The sequence below is a fragment of the Manis pentadactyla genome, chromosome 3 (assembly GCF_030020395.1).
Source record: "Manis pentadactyla isolate mManPen7 chromosome 3, mManPen7.hap1, whole genome shotgun sequence".
NCBI classification, from domain to species: Eukaryota; Metazoa; Chordata; class Mammalia; order Pholidota; family Manidae; genus Manis; species Manis pentadactyla.
In genome coordinates, this window is record NC_080021.1 from 204,212,582 (window position 1) to 204,234,829 (window position 22,248).

Below are 22,248 nucleotides of genomic sequence, written 5' to 3' on the forward strand. Positions count from 1 at the left end.
TACAGCCATTGGCTTGTATGACCATGAGCCAGATGGGGGCTGTCTCTAGAGCAGTAGAGTTGGCTGGGGATCCAGGGACCTTAACCCTCTCTAGACTGGCCAAACGGAACCATTCATCCTGCCATCATCGATCTCAAAGGGACACAGTGAAAATAAAAAGGGGGAGAGAGGTGAAAAATGTTTTGTATACCAGTTATCATCTGATAGAATCCCTCACGTCACGGCACATGCATCTTTCCCAGGGTAGTGGGGGCATATGGAGAACCCAAGGCCCACAGAGAGCAACTGGCTTGCTCAAGGCCACTCAGCCACTCTACTGCAGAAGCAAAACTGGGCTGAAGAAAGAGGAAGAGAAGGAAGAAGTGGGGGACGCAGAGGGGGAGAGGAGATGGCAATGAAGAATCCAGGATTCTTTTCATAAGTGCAGTACCTCACTCTTGCATAACATTCTACGCTGGCTCTACATAGCCTCTCACCATGGTTTATATACTTGCATTTGGAAGATATACCAATCCATGCATATTTGTACACAGATCCATGCATAGTTTCCATATAAAGCTAAAAAATATTCTTGGCTCTCTGGTGTTCCAATTACTGTTATCTGCACGATGCAAATCATGCCTCATCCATACACTGTCCTTTGAGCCCATGTGGGCTGATCATTCACTTCATGCCCCTTATTCTGCCCAGAGACCCAACCTCCTGGGTCTCTTAGTTAACAAGTTCTGTTGAGTCAACCTTAATCCCGCTCAGATCCAGCCCCACTATTGCAGTGACCCCAGCTCAGGCATCCTCATCTCTGTCCTCATTTCTCCTTGGAGCTCTTGCTATTGAGTTAAGTTCCACCTTCTCAACCACTTTTCCTTCAGTTAAACTTTTGATACTATTTACAATTTACATGTCTCACAGGGTGCTAGTCATTAATTCCTCCTCTTAATCAGAATTCTCTAGGCCTTTCTCATACAAAGCTTCCCAGTCATCACTCCAAATTCATAGCATTATGCATATTGTCTGTTAGGAGGAAAAAAATGACCCTCCTATATGTAGTACTGAGTACTTTACAGTTACTATCTCATTCAAGCCTCATAATAATCCCATGAGGTAGGACTGCTTTTAACCCCATTTGCTGATGAAGAAACTGAGGTTCAGAAGTCAAATTACTTACCCAAGGTAACAGCTGGTAAATGGCAGCACGTCAGATTCAAAGTGAATCAGGCTCAGACCACAACCCCAGCACACCACAGAGTTCAATTTTCTGCAACTGTTGAGCTAAATTTTTCCTCTGGTTGGGTCAAGACAATGGAAAGCTATAACAATGGGGTGACTGGGTGAAGGCCTGGGACCTAGGGTTCAGGAAAGGATATACGTGAGAGGAATTTAGAACAGGGCTTGGCAGGTGGCCATGCTACAGACTGAATGTGTGTGCCCAACCCCTAAATTCATGTGTTGAAACCTAATCCCCAATGTGATAGTATATGGAGGTGGGGCCTTCGTGAGGTGATTCAGTCATGAGGGTGAAGCCCTTGTGAATGGGATCAGTGCCCTTATGAAAGCGACCCCAGGTGCTCCATCACCCCTTCCACCATGTGAGAACACAGCCAGAAGATAGCTCCCTAGGAACAAGGTCGCTCTCACCAGCCACCGAATCTGCCAATGTCTTCGTCTTGGACTTCCAGCCTCCAGAACTATAAGAGACAAATCTGTGTTGATTATAAGACACCCAGTCTATTGTTTTCCATTATACCATAACTAAGACAGGCAACTGACAAAGACAGGTGAGTACTCAGTGAAAGGAACTATTACTTTTCATCTTCTGGTTGTAAGATGTGTGTTCCTCTCTAAACATACGATCCCTAGGAGGAGAAGGGTTGCCAACACTCTAGGAGGGATTTATTCATCTAAACTCCACCTACATACTTGCAGAAATTCAAATCCAATAGTAACAAAACTTGGTGAAACAGCATCTTTGCACTCATATTTCTGGAAGTTGAAGAGCTCTCTAGGTACTTGAGTTATTTGGAAGAATGTCCTTTGCTTTGTTTCCCCACTGGTATTAGAGTCCTGGGTGGAGGATGGGTTGGGGGCTCCGCATGGAAAGGGGTTGTTGATCTATCTCATCAGCACTCATCAAAATGCAGAAGTAGGCATATTTTTAACTGCTTATATTTTATTGATATTCATGATCTCTCCCTCTCTTCTTTGTAATACGTGTCATCCTCGCATTATGAAATACCTGACCTGCATCCCGCTTCTAGCAGGCTCACTTCTCTGTGCTATTGCCAGGATGTTAAGAACCTACAGTGCTTCACTGTACTCATCACCCTCCCAAGTGACATCCTGGAAGCGGTACAGCTATAGCATTTAAGATGAGACTCTAGTGGCATAATGTCAACCCAAGGCCTCAGGATCCAAACTGGAAAACGACAACAGTTACCCTCTTTGGGGCTTTCTCTGGTTCAACCCCCATCCTGTAGCTGGAACGGTTTTTCCTAAAGAGCAAGTTGACTGTTTCCCTCTTGATGTTCTGCGGGAGCCCCCCGTTACTTCGCAAGTGGTCAAACTTCTTGTCCAAGGCTCTCAACACTCTGCCAGGTCCCCAGCCTTACCTCTTCTATGACCCACTTAGATTCTCATGGAAAGTGCTTTCAGCCCTTGAATGAGTAATGTTTTTCTCTTACTATCTCTGGGCTTTAAATCCCGATGTCCTGTCTGTCTAGATCAAGCCTCAACCTTCCTTGTCTGTCTGCTTGACTCCCCCTCATCCTTGGGGCTTAGGCCTTACTTTCCCAAGGAAGCATTTCTGAACCCCTCCTGTTTGCCTCACGACCCAACAATGGGTACAGAGAAGCTCCATCCTTTCCCTACCACAGCCTGAAATCACCAGATTGCTTCTCTGTAATTCCCAATGGACACCAAGTTCCCTGAGAGCAAGCAGCTTCTCAGTCCTTCACTGCATGCCCATTGCCTGGCATATGGTCGGTAACCAAGAAATACTAGTTGAGTGAACAAACAGAGGTCCCCCAGTGGTAAGAAACACTATCCAAGCAGAAAGAGAGACAATAGGAATTTTTAATGCATGGAAAGTCCCGCAGGGACTCTGGGCAGACCCACAGGTAGCAGGAAGAGGCAGGGGTCCTGCAAACTCGGTAACGTCTGAAAAAAAAAGTCATAAAGACCCAAGCTTCCTCACTGCCACAGTCCTTGGGGCCTCCTTCCTGACGCTGAGGAGGTCCCGTTGTCCCTCCAGAGGGCCCCTCCAGGGGTCCGTGGCAGAAGGAAGCTGCGTGTGGCAGGCGGAAGGAAGAAGAACAAAGGCCGCTTGATCTCCACCTGACAGGTCCTGCCTCGGGACTGACCGCCATCCATAAGAAAACGTTTAAAAAGGGGAGACTTTGCTAGCGTCAAATAATATCTTAGAAAAAAATAAAAGATAGAGAAAAATGGACAATTCCAGTGGTTACAAAGTTCTCTGTTGGCTATCCACAAGAGAAAAGAGTTTGCTTTGGCTCGCTGGCGAGCCTCATCTGCCGGGCCCCTCCTCGGCTGACCCCCAGCCCACCCAGGCCCCAGGGTCCACGTGAGTACTGCTCCCCCTCCCACGGAGGGTCTCTGTGCTCACGGAGGGCGGCGCCCTCCCTCACCGGCCCTTGGACTCCCCATACGTGTTTCGGGCCATGGACACCATCTTCTCCTCGCATGTGATTTTGGTGTCCTTAAGGATGCTGTACCACACCATACCCGCAGGCCGGACTTCCTCACTGCGGCAGAAAAGGTAGGGCACGGTGTCCACACGGCTCTGGATGTGGGCGCTGCGCAGGAGGCCGGAGCAGTGGCTGCTCACCCTCTCTAGCCGTCGTAGGATCAGGTGGGCCTTCCTGAAAGGCAGGAGGAGACGGTGATGGAGGAAGCAAGCTAAGCCTTTGAGAGGTGAATAAACGTCAGTAGACAAACGAGCACTTCTTGTCCCAGCAATTTCCTATCCATTCCTGACCTCAGTATGGCACTTTAAGCACCTATCCCAAAGTCACCTTAGAACCTGTCTTGTTCAATTGTGCAATGTGTAAAACATGAGAGTGGTGTAATCTCTGATCTGGAGAATCCTGGGACTTATATGGTCACCAGCCTTGAGACTCTGACCAAGCAGAGATTATAATAATAATGATCAACAACAACAACTAAAATTTATTGCCACTTTCCGTGTGCTAGACACTGGATAAATACTTTACATACATTCCAAAGCTTTATTTAATCTTCACAACAACACTGTTCTTTCTACTCACATACTTCAAGGGCACAAACTCCAAGTTGTAGAGAAATGACATTACTTGACCAAGGTCAAATATCAAGTTGACCATTGCAGGTGGACATGCAGATGCCGGCCTGAACACCTACCGAGTCCCCCTCCAAATGTCTGCCTTCTTGCTTTTCTAAATGCTCATACTCTTTTCTCAGTCAGGAAATTGGGAAATCGTTCATCAGAGCCTTAATATATATGTCCCCCAATCCAAACTTCGCTGTATCTCATTTTTCTCACCTCTAAAATAGTGAGGGTGGCCTCACATTCCCAAGTTGGCTGGGAGAATAACTATGAGAAATGTCCACAGCAGAGTGAACTCCCGATACATGGCCACTGCTATTACAAAGAATCGCTATGATGATGGCATCAAGGTCATGCTGAACTAGTCTAAGCAAAAGTCACCCGGTCCTGTGAGGATTATCATTAATAACTTATCTAGAGCCCTTTATCCAGCACCAGACAGAGGATCCCTGAGAGATCCGTTGGCTGCCCAGAGAATTAAAGTTGGCAAGAATCATTGACATCCTCGGGTTTCTCATTGGTGATACTACTGGCATCGGATCCAGATAGTTCTTGGTTGCGGGGCCTGTCTTGTAGGAAGTTTAGCAGCCCCCACCCCAGTTATGGCAATACAGTTGTCTCTAGACATTTGCATTCTGGGGGTGCAAAAACTACCCCAACTGAGACAACTGACCTAGTCTGACCTACTCATTAAAGATGTGAAAACTGAGGCTTAGGGAGCGGAATGTGCTCTCCCCAGGACACACCATATGTACACTTCACCATCAAGATGTGTCTCCATGTGGAATCCACTTTCCTCTACAACCTGGTAATTTCAAGATGCCCTGGAATCCTGAGGGGCTAAATGAGAGGTTCTCTCTTGCTGTCCCCTCTGTGCCCCTCCGAGACCCCAGGAGGGAGGGTGCTTTATGACAACACACTCCATAAATGGGAGACTGTGTGAGGCACGTGCGTGGTGGCTAGAAAAGGGCTGGGCTTACATGTGAACATTTTGTGGGCACAATTTATGAGGTGCCTTTCAAAAAGTCCTCTTTGTATAGTTCACCACTTGGGTGGAATATTTCCCAAGGTGCCAAAAATTCATAGCTTCATAATCACACTCAGGTTGCCACTCTGCCCACAGCCCTTTCTCCCCTCTGGCAGGTGCCTCCCCAGAGGAATCCAAGGAGTTCATTTCTCACCCCTCCTTGTTTGAGTTCTTACTCTGTTCCTTAGCAGCTCAGTGTCCTTGGGGAATTTACTTTACGTCTCCAAACCTGTTTCTTCACTTGAAAAATGGGGCTTTTGTGAAGTTAAAGGAGATGAAGTCATTGGTTGTTCATTTATTGAGCATTTATTATATGCAGAGCTGCCCATTCAGTGAGAAAGAAACACAAATGGAAAACTGCAACATAGGTGGCAAGAGCAATGATACAAGGAGGTATGGGAGCTGTGGGAAAATGGAAAGGTGCCTAGGCGAGATTGTAGCTATCCAAGAGGCTTCCCAGTAGAAGGGGCACTTGTTGAGTCTCACAGATGAGTAGGGGTGAGGTAAAGAAGAGGACAAAGGCATGACAATCAAGAGGCGTAGGTGAAGGCACAGAGCCATGGGATTATACACAGAAGTTCTGGGAATGTATGGCTGGAATACAGCAAGCAAGGGGGGACACAGGGAGTGGGGAAACCAGCGAAGTGACAGGAGCCTGGCCACAGGAGCTTAGAAACTGGGGCATTAGTTGTATGGCATAATAGTGCCCCATACGTTCTGGAGCTAACTGCTCAGGTTCAAATCCCTGCTCAATTACCTTCTAGCTCTGTGATATTGAGGGGTTTGCTTAACTGCTTGTGTCTCAGTTTCCTTACCCATACAATGGGAATAATTGTATCTACCACAAAGGGTTGTTTTAAGAATTCTTACAAAAACATTAATGAATCTATAGCAAGCCCTGACTACTGTCAGGAGGGTTGATGGGGAGATTTGCAGGGACTCAAGCAACGGAGGACCAGGAGCAAGACTCGAGTGCTGGAAAACATTTCTGGGGGCCTTGAGAAGAATCGGGTTGGGGGAGGGCAAGACTGGTGGCAAGAAAGCAGGTAGGACACACACCCAGGTGTGAAGTGTTCCCCATCACTGTATGGAGGGGTACGGGTTTGTTTTCTCTGTGATTTTCAAAAGCCACTTACTCTTTTTGTTTCCTTGTTTATAAAAAGGGAGTAACATTTGCTGACCTCGTAGAGTGAGGATTAAGGAAGTTAACACATGTAAAACTTTTAGAACCAAGTGTTTGGTGCACAGTAAGGCCCTGACATGTAGAAAGTGTCACCACCATCACCACCACCACCACCACCACCACCACCACCATTATTTGTGTACTGGTTTCAGCCTTGAGCACCTTTATAAGTCAGTGGCAGGAGACAGACAGACAGGAGTAGTAACAGCATCTAATTTAGGGGCAGAATTCTGGGTTCAAGAACATGCTGGGTGCTATGGGAATACATAAAGCGGACACCTAATCATTAGTTTGGGGGCTCAGAGAAATCCTCCCAGGGGATGTACCATCTGAGCTAGGGCTTCAGTGATGAAACATATTTTTCAGGGAGATGGGGAAGCAGAGGAAATAGCCCATGTAAAATCTGACTGGAGCGATCATAAACCACCAGTTGTTTGAAATGGTCAGTGTAAAGAATGAGTGAGGGGCCACCTTGACAGACATTAGCCCACCCAGGGTCTTCTGAGTCATGAAGCATTTTATTTTGAGGGCAATGGAGAGTGATTTTCTGACTCAGTCACAAAAATAAGCCACATATACAAAATGAGGTTAGAGAAGGCAATTCCTCCAATGCACCCAAATGCTGTGCCTCCAAAGGTCCAGTCATTTCCTCAGAGAACCTTGGAACTTAACTGGACCAAGTTTCCCTTTGTATGATGGGGAAACTGGGGTTTGATGTGAGAAAATAATTTTCCTAAAGAAACACCTTAAGTTAGTAATAAAGGCAAAGCCAGAACCGGGGCTCCTGATTTGTATAGAGCTGAGATGAAACACTTGCCTCTGGAGTTCCAGATTCACAACGAGCTCTGTACTTTCACAGCTGTGTGGATCATGCATTACTAAGTTATTCAATGCCAGTAACTCTTAGTTACCACATCAATGGGAATAACAACAGTGTTTTGAGGAGGACATGATAACCTGGGTGATTTGTTTAGCTCTCAGTAACCTAGCCAAGATACAAAGTAGCATTTTGTAGTAAAAAGGACATAGGCTTTAGAGCCCATTATGGCAAGTCTTGTCTCTATGAGCCTCAGTTTGCTCATTTGTACAATGAGAATAGAGATGCTTATTGTATGGGGCTCTTGTTAGGCTGTAATGACTGCCACAGGCATCCAGCACAGGAGTCTGTACGTAATAGACACTAAACCAACATCAGTTCACTTAACTGTCCCCTCTTCTTTCTCCACCATGCACAGTGCCTCAGCCTCGCAGCTTGAATTTAAGCAACAAAGACAGGGAAACTGAGAAGGTGAAGCCGTGGAGAGAAGGGTTGGAGGTGCTCAAAGACTGGAGGGGAGGAGGGTGAGTGGGAGACCAAAGGCGAGAGTGCTGGGTAATAAATTGCATGCAATGCAGATGCATAAATCAAAAGCCAGGCATGTTCTAAACTTTCCCTGGAGGGGGAAATTGTAGGTCAGAGTGACCACTTTTCTCAAATACCGGAAATGAAATCTTCCTCACTGGAGACAGGACCCAGACTCCCTGGGATAGGAAGCCAGAGGTGAAGGAGGGACCCCACACATTAATTTAGGGTTGCATTAGCAGGCGAGATTGAGACAGGGATGGCTTGTGAAGGAGTCAAGGTCTGGGCTGGGATGCCACTTCTCCGGGAATTATAGAACCTTTGACTGACCATTCTATTCCCAGCACCGTTACCCAATCAGCTGCTGACACAATTATGGGACAGAGACCTAAATTCTAAGGGGGTCTTGGAATGGAGAAAAGGAGGACAGACTGTAAGGAAATGTTCGGGTTGGCCTCTCTCCCTCCTCCCTGCCTCCTTGAGTTGAGCTGAAATGTCTCTGGGTTAGCTAACCTCAAGCTTAATGAGAGTCGAGGGCATGATGTAGTTGCAAAACACTGCAACACAGCCTCCAGAAGTAGAGAGGGCAGATTAAGGGAAGTAATGACTTCATTCATGCTGCCCTGGTCAGGCCACGTCTGGAGAAGGCCAGTCACTTCTGGTAAGAGGGACATATGCAGACTGCAGCCAGCTCATGGTGCTGAAGGGCGTCTCAAAGGCAAATCTTCTAAGGAAGTGCTGAAAGCAGAAATGGCATGCATCCACTGAAGGGGGACTTCAAGCAAATGGATATATTGTTCTAGTAACTGAAGACAAGTCTGGGGAAAAACTGCAAGTCAGGGATGATCACTATAACTGATGAAACACCTACTATGTGCCAGAAGCCTACTCAATGTCATCTTCAACATAATTCTCACAACAATTCTAGAGTTTGTACTTTAGTTCCAGTCCTCAGGTGGTAAAGTGAGTCTCAGGCTGGTCATAAGTTTGGACAGGGTTAACAGAGTGTAAGAACAGCATCTCAGATCTTTGCTACAAGGCACCCCAGTGTTACTGATGAAGACACCCTAAGATTACAGAAGGCAAATTTTGACTCAATATAGCAAAAACTTCCAAAACCTTGAAACTATAGTCCTCTAACGTAGTACGGGTTCCCTTTTACTGGAGATGATCAAACTGACTGTGCTTTAGAAAAGAGTCTATCTAAGTCTGTTTGGGCTGTTATAACAAAATACCACTGAATGGGTAGCTTTAAACAATAGAAAGTTATTTCTCACAGTTCTGAAGGCTGGGAAGTCCAGGATCACGGCACCGGCAGATTCAGTGTGATGGCGGGTGAGGGCCCGTTCCCTGGTTCATAGACGGCACCTCCTCACTGTGTCTTCAGGCGGTAGAAGGGGCAGAGGAGCTCTCTGGGGCCTCTTTAGTGACACGGCTAATCCCATTCATGAGCGCTCCACCCTCATGTCTTAATACCATCTCTTCGGGCATTAGATTTTTCAACCCATGAATTTTGAAGGGATACAAACATTCAGACCATAGCAGGGTCTACCGGTAGTGCAAGTTGGAGTTGATTTTTGTTGCTTTTGTTGGTCTGTTTTTAATCGGAAAGGAGTTATGGGCTTGATGCACAGAGAAATACCATCTGATGGGCATGTGATGACCACTACACAACAATTACCAAATCACTGAGTTCCCGAGATGAGAGAACCACATTCACCGAGGTTCTGTTCACACTTCAAAGTCACGCTGTAGTTTCTTCTCCAGAAAGCCGTCCAGATCTCCCCAGCTACCACAAGTCATGCTTTTCCCTTTGCTGCTGAAGCATTCTATTTCTCCGTTGAGATTCCTATTACATCCTCCCTTGGTTGTGCACCTGTCTTGGGGTATGTGTTATATCCCAAGATGCATTATGGTGGACAAGGCATTGGTTTGACATCAGAAAACAGTATTTTGAATTTGGGCTCTGACACTTATTAGCTGTGTAACCTTGAAGGATTACTTAACTCCACTGATTATCTGTTATTTCATCTTCAAAACTGATTTGCTCAGGAGATGAGATATAAACAACTGGGCACAAATAGGCACTCAACTAATATTTCCCACCTACTTCTTAGACAGTGTATAGTTCCCCTGGTGTCTAGGTCTCGACTATGTGAGAAGTAGGGAATAATAAGGATAAACTGACTTGAACTGAGAAACTTCTCAGTCCTCAGTTTTTGAAAGCCAGAAATCTCTAGCAGAATGAAACGGAGCAAGCACGTTCTGCAGACCTAAGGAAATAAGCAGGAAATTGGGCAAAATGCTTATACAGAGTTGTTTATAATACCGAAGAATTCGGAAGAAACCTAGTTCATCTTTAATAGAGGGAAAAAATTAATGTGTGATGCATTAATGTAATTGCATGGCTAAAGGGACCTTCAGTGAGACAACATATTTACATATGCATCCATGGAAAAGACTTGTACTTGTATTGTTAATACAAGGCAGATAACAGGACATAGCATATATATTTGTTAAACATAGCAGAACTGATGGAAATGGACCTGTGGTTATAAATGTAGACATATCCTAAAGCCTGTATTGGTTTCCCTGTCTACATGCATATCCATGTCGTGTCCACGTCTATATCTAAAGGTATGTGCACACTGTTAAGGATTTTATCTCTGGGTTAGGATTATGTGGTTCTGAGTTTCAGAATTTTCACTTTCTATTTTACATACATCTATATTATTTGGATGTTATAGAATAAGCAAGAATTACTTTGACAACAAAATATAATAAAGGTATTTCCATGTTGAAAACATGTACATACACATATATTTTATAGCTGGCATGAATCTGATGAACCAAACCATGGCTTCCTAATTGGGGTTACTTTCAGAATAAATCCACAACAAATTTAGCCTCAGACCATTCCCACTAACCAGAAAACCAGAAGCTCAGGTACTGACACCTGGATATATATCCTCAACAAGTTAGAAATGTTATTTGTAAGGCAAATAGTGAAAATATTTACATTTTGCTTGATCTCCTCCTTGTTTTTTCATAAGAAACTATGAGACCATCCCAGGAATTCATTCCTAAACTGAGGGTGAAAATGACAGAGTCTCAAGTAACCCAAAATGATTCAGTTTGGAACTGATAGAACTTCAAGATAGTAACCAAACTTGCTTTAGTATCAGTAGGGAAACTGACCCATAGGATACTTGTTCAATGTCATAGTGTATTTAATTTGTGTTTATCCACTTTAAGACATCTTCAATTATAAGGGCTGTTATTGATTTAATAACAGCCTTTCAAGAAAAGAAGAAGTAATAAAACACATAATTTGCCCATCCATTTTGCACAATCCATCCTGAATTCAGAAATGTCAAAATATGCAGGGGAAAAAAATAGTGCCCCCAAGATTAAAGGAATATGGCCCTAGAAGCCTGTTTGTTTTTGTTTCCAATATCCTAGAAATTCTGAGATAATAAAAATGATAGCTAAGGAAGGAGCTAATATAATCTTGAACTGGAAGAATGTACAGTGACATCCCAGGCTTGCTTATTTTCACTAAGGGTTTAGCAACTATGGTTCACTCACAGGATGTGCCAACTATTTTCAGATGCTAAAGGCTTCTTCTCTTGCTGTGTTGAGAAAAATCCCAGGCTGAATCAAGCCTGTGATGATTTCTACAATCTATTAGTAATGTCTGCCATGGAAGCAAGAGGGGCTAATGTCATAAATATAGCATTCCTAGACTAGACAGACCAGTTCCACAAAACAAGATCTCTTTGAGTACTTGTTCTCTCTTCTCTACCATATCATTTTAGCTAAACATAAGTGAGAGGATTGAGAAGTCCAAGAGTGGTCAAGTATGTTCTTACTAGAGTAAATTCTGGGCCCTGGACACCTACGTGCTCACTTTTTCAAGTCTCCTAATAGGAAACGTATGGCTAGGACAGCTGGGTGTCAGCGAGTCTTCTCTGAGCAGCTGTTTGCAGTAACCTGTGGCGGTTGTCGGAACCAGGCTCTGCAGGACACTGGCCTGATAGATTTATTAGGCAGAGGTAAGAGATGCCCTTTTGTCACTAAACTTTACGGGGGTATGTGACCACAGAGCCAGGGGGAAATAGAGAACATTTTGGCGTTTGGTAATTGTAGGCCAAGAGGATCCTTACACAGCTCATCCCACCATATCAGCCCTCAGGGTGCTCCTGAGAAGAGCTCTTATCACCCTAGGCTAAGAAAGGACACACTGGGCCAGAGGTGAAAGGAAACTCATGTTGTGCCTATTCTCTGGTCTCTACAACCTTCAGGGCTTGCTGGTTGCTTGGCCTCCTGGCTGGAAAGAACTCTGAAGTCCAGCCTTTGTATGCTACATATGAGGCCCAGGATGGGGGTGACATTTGCCCAAGGTCACACAGCAAGTGGGTGGCAAAGCTAGGACATGAACGCAAGGCTCCTGATGCAGGGCAATGTCTTGCTCTCTCCTTTACACTTTGATATTCTGAACACTTGCTAATCCTCGAAAGGCATGGCACATTTATCCAAATACCCCTCTATTTGAAACCTTTACCTGGCTTTTTGGGGGAAAGAACAAACTCCTGAACAGGGCTCACCATAGATATCATGATCTGACCTCTGATCAACTCTCTAGCCTTGCTTCTTCCTTATTCCCTCTCACCTTGAACTCTCTGCCCCAGTGAGATTTATCCTTCTTGACTGAAGTATATTCTCTTCCCCAGCCTGCTCTTTTTTTTTTGCAGTGGATGGTCCTGATGAGAACAGCTTCCCCCTTCCACCTGCAGGACTCTGTTCGTCCTTTGATGCTAGGCATCAACTTCATTTCCTTCTCCAGGGATCCTTCCTCGAGCTCCAGGTCTGAGTTAGCTGGACCAGCTATCCACATCCGGAAACCGTGTTACTCCAGTGTGCTTTTGGGACCAGCAACATTAGCATCACCTGAGAGCTTGTTAGAATGCAGAAGCCGAGGCCCATCCCAGACCCCCAAGTTAGTTTGAATTTTAACAAGGCTCCGTGGTTCTCAGGCACAGTAAAGTTTGAGAAGCACTGCTGTAAAACATTCTTCCTGCCTTCCTTTTACAGCATGCTTCTTGTGACATATTTCCTGCAACTGCCTGCTGGCCGGCCTTTTCCTCACTAGGTGTTGGGTCTGCTGCTTTACTCATATGTTTCCAGGTGCAGCACAGAGCCTAGCACATAATAAGCACATTAGATGAATCAATGAATCAACAAGTTAACAAGATGAAGTCTCCTCAAGTTTCTTAATATTTGCAAGGACAATGCATTTTGGGGGGGATGCTTTTTTTGAGCTAGAAAGACCTTAGAGTTTGTGGAATTCATTTGTTTCCAGCTGTGATCTATAGATACCTGATAGCTCAGAGAAACCTGAGACCCTTGAGATTGGGGGGGGGTTTGAAATGGACACCAGCAGAGGGGGCTCCAGGCCACCCACTCTAGCTTCTACTAGAACAACTCTGTAACCCTCTGACCCACACATTCACTCATCTCACTATCTAATTATTCAACAAGTAATTATTTAGCACCTACCTACAAGAGTGAATAGGATATAAACAATGACTAACTATACATAAACTGCAATTGTAATGGGGAAAGGAGGTAGTACAAAAATAAACATATAAGAACTGTAAGACACTAAAACTAGTAGGTATGATGTAGAAAACTAAGGCATGAGAGTGTGATAGAGTGAACAGGTAGGAATTTTAGAGGATTCCCTGGAGAGGTGGCATTATAGTTAAGATCTGGGGTTCTGTGTAAGATTTACTTAAGAAAAACAAAATTACCAATGCTAAAAAGAACCACTGCACAGTGCTTCCTGGTCAATCTATAGATGAAGAAATTGAGGGTCAGAGAGAGCCAGAGCCTAAGCTTCGCAGTGAATTCCTTAATAATGCTAAGATAGATTAGGATGCAGTTGTCTAGATTCCTGCTGTCATGCCGGCGTGGGATGTTGGAAGAGTCTAAGATTCCCCTCCAGAGACTAGAAAGACCAAAGAAGGACGAAGCTGGGTGACATGGGTGGGGGTTGGCAGACAGTGGCTGGTGACTGGTTGGCTAGAGGTTAGCAGGTTATCACAGTCCATTACCAAGTGAGGTGTCCTGCCTCTGTGGGCGGCCAGGCAGCCTTTCCAGAAGATTTATGTGCTGGAGGGTCATAAAAGATCCCAGAAGGTTGTAAAGACAAAGTCAGGAGTGGAGCTCTGGTTTAGATCCCACCCAAACTCCCTGAGCTCTGTGGGAAAGCCCAATAAAGCGAGATGCCTCTCCCTGTCCGCGGGCAAGATGGCGGCCCAGATGACTCACGCAGCATTCATCTGGGGCTCTGTGCTTCTGCTTGTCTGTCTGTCCTCTTTTAGCTTTTATCTAAAGAACCATCCTTTCATGTGAAAGGGAGAAAGTTACAGTCCAGGACCCAGCAGAACAGATAAGACCCGCCCCAGGGAGATCCCTTTTATCCCTTGACCAAGCTCTCATGTGTTCCCTTGAGGGCCTCAAATTCTTGGAGGGCTGAGGGTGACAGCTCAGGGCAGGACCAGCCTCTATGCTAAAATCTTTGCAACTCCAGGAAGCTCATTCAACATCATGGGCCCTCCAGTTCCTATCATCAATAAAACAGGGAGGATACAGGGCATCCAGGGTACAGGGCAAACTGAAAGCTTTTTAAAGCACACAGTGCTGCCAACTCAGTATCTCAGGATGTCATGCATTTCTCTCCAATGCCACTGGTGCTACCTTGCCCCAGAACACCATACTATCCCTTCTGAATTGTTATTACAACAGCCTCTAGGGCCTCACTGCCTCCCTTTGGTTTTGACCTTCCTAGTCCTTACTTCCAACTGCAGTTAGAGGGATCTTTCTCCCTTAAAGAGCTGATAATATCACCCCCCCTGTCAAAAACACTCGAAAAGCTTCCCATTACCCTCGGGAGATAATCTAAACTCTTTAACCCTACTTACAGGGCATTCAGGACTGGCTCCTGCTAGCCTCTCCCTTCTAATCTCTTACCACTCCTGCTGTCACACACTTTGCTGGACTGTAGGGAAATTCTTTAGTTCCTCTACACACAGTGCTCACCAAAGTGTAGAATCAGTTCCCCTGGGGCGGGGGAAAGGGGTTTAGGTGGTACTCAGGGGGATCACAGACCCAGTGTTAAACAACAATAAATCACGCTGGGAAAAGCGGTGAGATTCCCTTTTTTCATTTGCTTCCCCTCCTCCAGATTATTTTAAAAAAAGAAAGTCTGGGTTTGCGACTGTGTCTTTAGTACTTTTCTAACACTTGCTAATCTCCCTTTTTAAAGGGAGAGCTTAGGCTCTGCTATATTGAACAACACTGGTTTCTGTTGCCTTCCATTGTATTTGCACGTTTAGGCTGAATTTTCTGTTAAGGGTAGATGGTGCTCATTTCTTCTTTGCAAAATGATACAGTGTTTTCAAATATATTTTCAATAAGCAATGAATCTAAGAAAGAAATGTCCAAGACATAGAGTGCATATTATATGGTGATATGGTAAATATCACAAAGGTAGCAGGCAAAAGATCACACTTTGACAGGAGAACCCTGTTCTAAAGTAACATTATCTCCTCTGAGCATTTCCAGCCTAATCCCTTTGTCCCAAACCTTCCAATTCTCCTTTCCCTTCACTTGCCTGACCCCTACTCACAGTTTAGATCTCAGAGTCTCGGCTTGCGGGACGCCTTCACGGGGTCACCTAGACCAAATGTCTATGGCTTGCTTCCCCAGACGGCCTATTCTTCACTATCCTGACACTCATTATCCCCATTCTTTGCAACTGCTTGTTTAATTACCTACTATAGTAAGCTATGTGTACGTAGAGACTGCTCCTACCTCCGCGACTGCATGGTCAACAACCGTCTGTAAGAGGTGCTACTAAGTAAGTGCTGAGTAAATGGAAGGATGAATGAATGTTGCTAGGTGCAAGCCACGAAATGCAGTCCCCACTTCATATCCTACTTTACAAAGCTTTAGAAGATAGCGACTGCATCTGAGTTTTGTTGAGCCCTCCATGGCACCTAAAATAGTGCTTTGGCATAGTTACTACTGATGGACAAAAATCATGACTTAGTATATACTGAATTTATGAATGTACTTAGTCATGATTACTAATATACTTTATTCCAGAAAAAATGCAGGTTTCTTGTGGAAGAATGAGAAGAGCTCCAGATTAGGAGCCATGACCCTGTATTATTTGCATCTACAGCCTTGGTTTAGGACACACAGGCCTTCATCTCTAAAACTGAAGTTGGAAGGTGGGCAAGGAGAGTGGCTGATGGAAAGAGCACTGGTGTCTCTCCCTTATCTGACATTCCAGGAGTCCAAGAAGCTAAAATTCCATTCATGCCTCCTGCCCGTTTTCCCATCACTAACTCTGACACGGCTAAGGTAACCACCACCCTTACTGATTTGATAAAGCCCATTTTCACCTTATGGAAGAAAGGGTCCAGTCAAGTCAAGTAGAGGCAAGAAGAATTCACCACTCTACTCATGCTTGCACACCCATACCTGGGCCCCAGTTCATCCTCACTCCTCCAGACAAAGTCGCCAAACTTCTCATAGTGAGAGTTGTAGTGATGCTGGACTCGGAACAGCATTGAGGCTGAGACCTCCATCAGCGTGTTGTAGGCGGTCTGCTGCTCCTTTCCACTTGTGTACCCATTGTACAGATTGTAGATCTTGTCAGCTATTTCTGAAGGGGAAGAAGGGCAGGGCACAGATCACTGGACAGTAAGAAAAGATGAGGATGGAAACATGCCTTGCAATAAGAAAGGCATATTCACACAGAAGTTCACGTGTGTGTCTTCGGGTACAGACAAACTTAACCCTATCTTCCATATGTCATTGACTAGTTGTGTACAGTTTCCTCATCTATCAACTGGAGATAACAAGATCTACTCTGGAGGTACACTGGAAGGACTAAATTAAAAAGCAGATGTAACACACTCAACACAGGGCCTGGCACAAAAGTGAGTGCTCATAGTTTGTAAGCTTAATTATCAACCTATTCTTGGTGCCCCTGATTTAACAGAAAATGCCAAATAAGTGCAGAGGCTTCAATAAACTATCCTGGGTTCATCTCAACAGTCTACTTTATTTCCCCCTGTAATATTCCCAACACATTTCTGGGATCAGGTCTTATAGGTCTCTAGTCAAAAATCTTTCAGAGAAAATCCAGACTATTCTGCTTGCTATTCATGACAATTTCTACTTCTTCAATCACTCCAACCAGCTGATGTAACTTAAATTCATCATGAGCCTCTCTCTTGAATAGAAGACACATTTTTCATGTTTGATGACTGATCAAAATTTATGTATGTTTCCAAGTCATTGCTAACAATGGTTGCCTCTAGGAGAATCTGGGGGACTTGGGCTCAGAATGGGAGGATCACTTACTTTGCAGTATTTTCTACTCTGATGTTTATTTTTCTTATGTTTTTAACCATGTGCATGTGTTATTTTAAAATAATAATAATAAAAAATTACCAGGAAACCATCTCAAACCCCTCACCCTTGACAGTTAATAGCTCACTACCTCCTCTGATCCAGTAGCACACAACACATTTATTATCAAGCCTATTATTGAGCCATTTGCAGAAATCTCTCTCTCTCCCACTAGAACGTGAATTCCTAAAAGGTGAAGAACATGCCTCTTCTGTACTCCTTGTACCAAGGCTCTTCGAAAATATTTGCTGAACTTGAATCAAACCACCAGGACTCCTGAGCTACCATCACATTATTGTCAGTCCTGATGCAGAAACAGTGTTTATACACTGCCCAAGAAATGAGCATATGGTGGATCTGATGGATTGGTTCTATTTTTTCAGGTGCTTTGCCTGATGTTTCCAACTTCATGGGCCAGGAGTAGCAAAAAGGTTGAATCATACATGCTAAGTCAGACTGATAGTCACTGAAGACAGCTGAGGATTCTGAGGCCGCCCCTCAGCTAGATGGGAACGTGAGCTGTGGTCAGCTACTGATATCTGGCGCTGGCCCAGCAGGGTGAAGTGGTCTCCAAGGTGCCACCAAGTGCCAGCTCTGGCATAGACGGAGACGGAAGTCAGTGACTGGCTAAAGGGCAGGCTGTGACCACGGTACTTTGACTCTCCACCCTTCCTTGCTTTTAGTCAGGACATAGACAAATTCTATAAAAGAGGAGCAAATCCTTCCAGTGGCAAAGACATTGCTGGTTAACCTCAATTTCCTTTGTATTCTGATTTGATTGTTTCTCCTGTTCCTTTAGTTCCTTCACTTCTTCCGCCTGCACCAACACACATGTGCGGTGGGAAAGCGGCAGTGGTTAATGACTATTGGGTGCAGAACTTGGAGGAAATGTGCGAGTTACCTGGGAAGTGAAGACATGCATCACCTACCTTCGGCCTTGTTGTCATCCACCAGTGGGCAGGCCGTCCTCAGGGTCACCGTGCTGAGCTCCGAGTGCCTCCCTCGTGTATCCACAGCATACAGAGTGAACCTGGGGCACAGCAAGGAAACAGAGCACCAGGCTGTGACTTCAGAGAAAGCCCTGGATGTTGCATGGAGGAACACAAATCAAAGCACAGGAATAATGGTTAAAATAACTCAGGGATGTTTATGGTGCAGGAGAAATGATTTGGAAGAAGAGTATACAGGATTTATTGGGCACCAACTGCCTGCTGGGCACTTTGCACTTTATCTCTTAACTTGTAAGTAAAGAAGCCTAGAAGGTGAGGGTTATTATGACCTGCATTTCAACAGTGAGGAAACTGAGACTTAGATTATGAGTCTTTCTGTGGTCTCACAGTTACAGGGGACAGAGCAGCCTGAGTCCACAGCTTAAAAAGAGAACCCCAGTGCTATCTTGTATGACTAGATATACTCATTTGCATATTCCTTCCTTCATTCGTTCAACAAATACTTATAAACATTAAGTATATTCCAGGAATTATTTTAGGTGCTAAGATTATGAAGAGGACCAAGAGAGTCAAGGCCCTTACCTGCATAAAGCTAATCAAAAAGTAAAGAAGACATCAGATAATGGTGAATGTGAGAGAGTCTATAACAATAATGTGGAAAAAGACAAATGTGGAGGGGAATGTGGGTACTTCAGGCAGCTTTATCCACAAAGGTCTGCCTGTAGAGAGGTTTGAGCTGAGAAGGAACTAGCTAATGGGAGGAAGACCTGGGGGAAGAACATTCCAGGCAGGAGAGCAAAATGTGCAAAGGCCCAGAGGAAAAAAGGATCCCAGATTGTTGGAGGAATAGGCAGCTGGTGCGGCTGTAGCAAAGTGAGATGAGGTAGAAGATTGGCGTGGACTGAGGGGGCCATGCTGGGAGGTCTGGGAGGTCCTTTAGGCATAAGGCAGGGCCCTGCCTTTCCCTGTTGTCACTTGAGGCTCTACGCTGTACTGGGAGGAGCAGACAACCTGTGTGGCAGTAGAAGTGGAGAACTGGGATACTACAGACCTGATGGATTCTGGTCCCACCTGAGGCTCACAATGTTTTCTGAGCTCAGTCAAGTACTGAGCTAAAGCCCTCTGCTTCTTAAGAAGGCCCTCTGACCTTCACACCTCCAGATTTAAGTTCTGTGGTTTAAATGAAGTCTATGTAGCAGAGAAGACTTTCAAGAGGAGGTGAGCCTTGGAGGCCAGTAACAAACTGAATAGAAGTGTGAGACATCGAGTGTCCTGTCTCGGTCAAGCAGCCTCCTTCAGTAGCCTTCAGAGTAGAGGCAGCAGAGTGGAGGCGGGAGAGGGCTTGCTGGGTCAAGTAGGAGAACTGAGGTCCAGGGCCCCTCTTTCCTTTCCTCCTTCCCCAACCCTTCACCTTAGCTCATGTTATAAAATGGATGTAACACTATGATTGACAAGTTGCAGAATGGTAAGCCTGGATTATCTGCACATATTAGTCACTTAACGAATAGAAGTTGGTTGTACAAAATTAATTACTATGTGCTAAGACCTTAATAGGTGTCACTGAGCTAAAGCAGGTTGACTTTCATTACCACTATTAATTCCCCCAAATGATCCTACAAAGATAGCTACAGTTACTCTCTTTATTTCATACATGAGGCTCAGAGAGACGAAGCAGCTTGCCTAGGACTCCATAGTAATTACTGGGCCTGGCAAGTTAAGCCTAGGTTTGTCTAACTCCAAAGCCCATACATTTAACCCACGAGCTACCGTCTTCTGGCCAAGGGTCTGTGGATATCAACTCTGTACAAATATAATTCCACTAGGTACACTTGACAAACTCCAAGTATGTTGAGATGATGACATCTCCTATGCTTTTCTAATTTTATGAAAACCTGCTAAAATAATCACCTTCATCATCTCCATCTGTCAGTAGAAGAAACTGAAGATAAAAAAAACAAAATTAGGCAATTTGTCCAAAGTCACCGAGTTAGAGAATGAAAGAGCCAAGACTCATACATACTTTGCCTTCCTCTAAAGCCTGTGCTTTGCTCTCAGCTGTCATCTTGTTGCTCCAGCAATACCACTCAGTAGCCTAGAGGGTCTGAACTTGGTAATCTACACAGGCTTGGTACCTCATGACTTCCCAGCTTTCATACCTCATGACCTCACGCCCCAAAGATTGTCTTTACAAAAGGTACCATGGGTCAGAACGTCTTGGTAAACGGGTCACAGTAAGAAGCTAGTATCTTTCTGGAGAAAAGGTCATTTGTTGTCTTTTGTGTGAAAATCTTCTTAAAAACAACTCAGTGTCACTTTTAAAGGACTGAGAAAAGTACTCATGTCATCCCAAGAATGTGTTCCTAGCATATTCCTTGGTATTGATTCTGAGTTTCATTGTAATGAAGACAGTGCATTGGTTCCATCCTGTCTTTTCTTCCCCAGTTGGAATAATAAGCAATTGGAAGTCAGCATTCTTGGTGTGCAAAATAATTCATCAACCAGCTGTGCCAGGCCTGTGTTTACAACGCCATGAACCAAGCTGGCAGCAAGCCCCAGAGCCATATACATTCTGCATTCTTTGCTGCTATGGGACACTGCCACTGGGCCCATGACAGGCACATGGAGATACCTCCTAGCACTACTGTTAGGGTGCTTGGGTGAGGGGCCATGGAGGGATCAAGCCACCCAGAGCCCTTGTGGCATGATGTGAGGAAGCAGAGGGAGCAAGGAGCCTTGTAGCCAGTGGGCATCCATTCAAATCCTGACTCTAGTGCACACTAGCTGTATGGCCTCAGGCTGTACAGAATTTGATCTTTAGTCTCCTCATATGTGAAACAGGAGAAATAAGTCTCCCCTTGCAAAAGTCAGTTCAAGTGCAGGGAGTCCTGCACACTGGCATGGTCATCATCTAATGAGTGCCCATAGGTACTGGGTCCTTTAGATGCATTATTCCAGTCACTCATACTGTATGAGTTGGGTACCAGGGTTGTTTGCATTTTACCAATAAGGGCATTGGTTCCAAAAAAGGTCAACTAATAGACCTGTTATTACAAATCAAGTAAATAGCAACAGGAGACCAGGTCTGCTTGAATCCAAAGATTGTGTCCTTAACCACATTGCACTATACTATCTTATCAAGCCTGTCTCAGCCTTTTATCTTTCATTACTGGCTTGGAGTGCTGGTAAGGGTAAAGGAATGTGGGCCTGTGTCTAAAATACAGGTCTTAAGAGGCCTACACATGGTGTATTTTGGTCTCATTTTCAGACAGTCCATTCATCTGCTTTCTGGGGCTTTTGGCTTCCACCTTTGGTGTGAGAATGACAGCACTGTGAAGTGGGCATTCTCTCTCTCTCCTGTCATATCTCAGCACTGTGAGTGGAGCTCAGTTCTAGCACTGACTGCATCCAGTACTGTTTTGGTCAAGGGAAGCAGTGAGTAACAGAGGAAGGGGCCTGGTCTTGGAGGTGGCCAGGCCTGGGTCCACACTCTGTTCTTCGGCCTTTCTCTGTGACCTCAGTCAAGTCACTTCACCTCTCTGTGCTTATTTCGCCTCTCTGCTTCGAGTATCTGTGAGAGGCAGGCAGCTTCCCACTTCACAGGTTGGTGTGGATGAATGTGAAATATACATGCTATACCAGGTGAGCTGTGACTGGGAAGCCTTGCAGAGGGGCTTGGAAGCAAGATCAGAAAGAACATCCAGGATGTGAGAATAAGCAAGGAGCAGAGTAGGGAGGTAAGGACAGAACGGGGTAGCATTGGGTGAGCACTTCCTACCTAAACAACAGCCCACTTAGGAAGTGGCAGAGGCAGGATGCAACCCTAGCCTGCAGCCCCCAGAGCGGGCCTGCTGCAGCCGGGCTCCCTGGCACTTAACAGTGTTAGGTATATGGTAGGCACTCAGCAAACACCTGAGTAAAGGAACGAACTTGAGCATATCA

The 22,248-nt window shown here is 45.0% G+C and overlaps 1 protein-coding gene across 5 annotated transcripts in view; it reads right to left on the minus strand.

Moving 5' to 3' along the window:
* Positions 1-3,054: 3,054 nt before the first annotated feature.
* The window catches only part of ASTN2 (astrotactin 2), an 821,466-nt gene continuing 802,272 nt past the window's right edge, over positions 3,055-22,248 (minus strand). For all 5 annotated transcript variants that reach the window (XM_036915513.2, XM_057498978.1, XM_036915512.2 and 2 more), the window contains 3 exons: positions 18,289-18,389; positions 16,424-16,607; positions 3,055-3,875 (listed from right to left, as the gene is read on the minus strand). In XM_036915513.2, the coding sequence (XP_036771408.2) occupies positions 3,638-3,875; positions 16,424-16,607; positions 18,289-18,389 (523 nt within the window). In that variant the 3' untranslated portion in view covers positions 3,055-3,637. The remainder of the gene's footprint in view (positions 3,876-16,423; positions 16,608-18,288; positions 18,390-22,248) is intronic.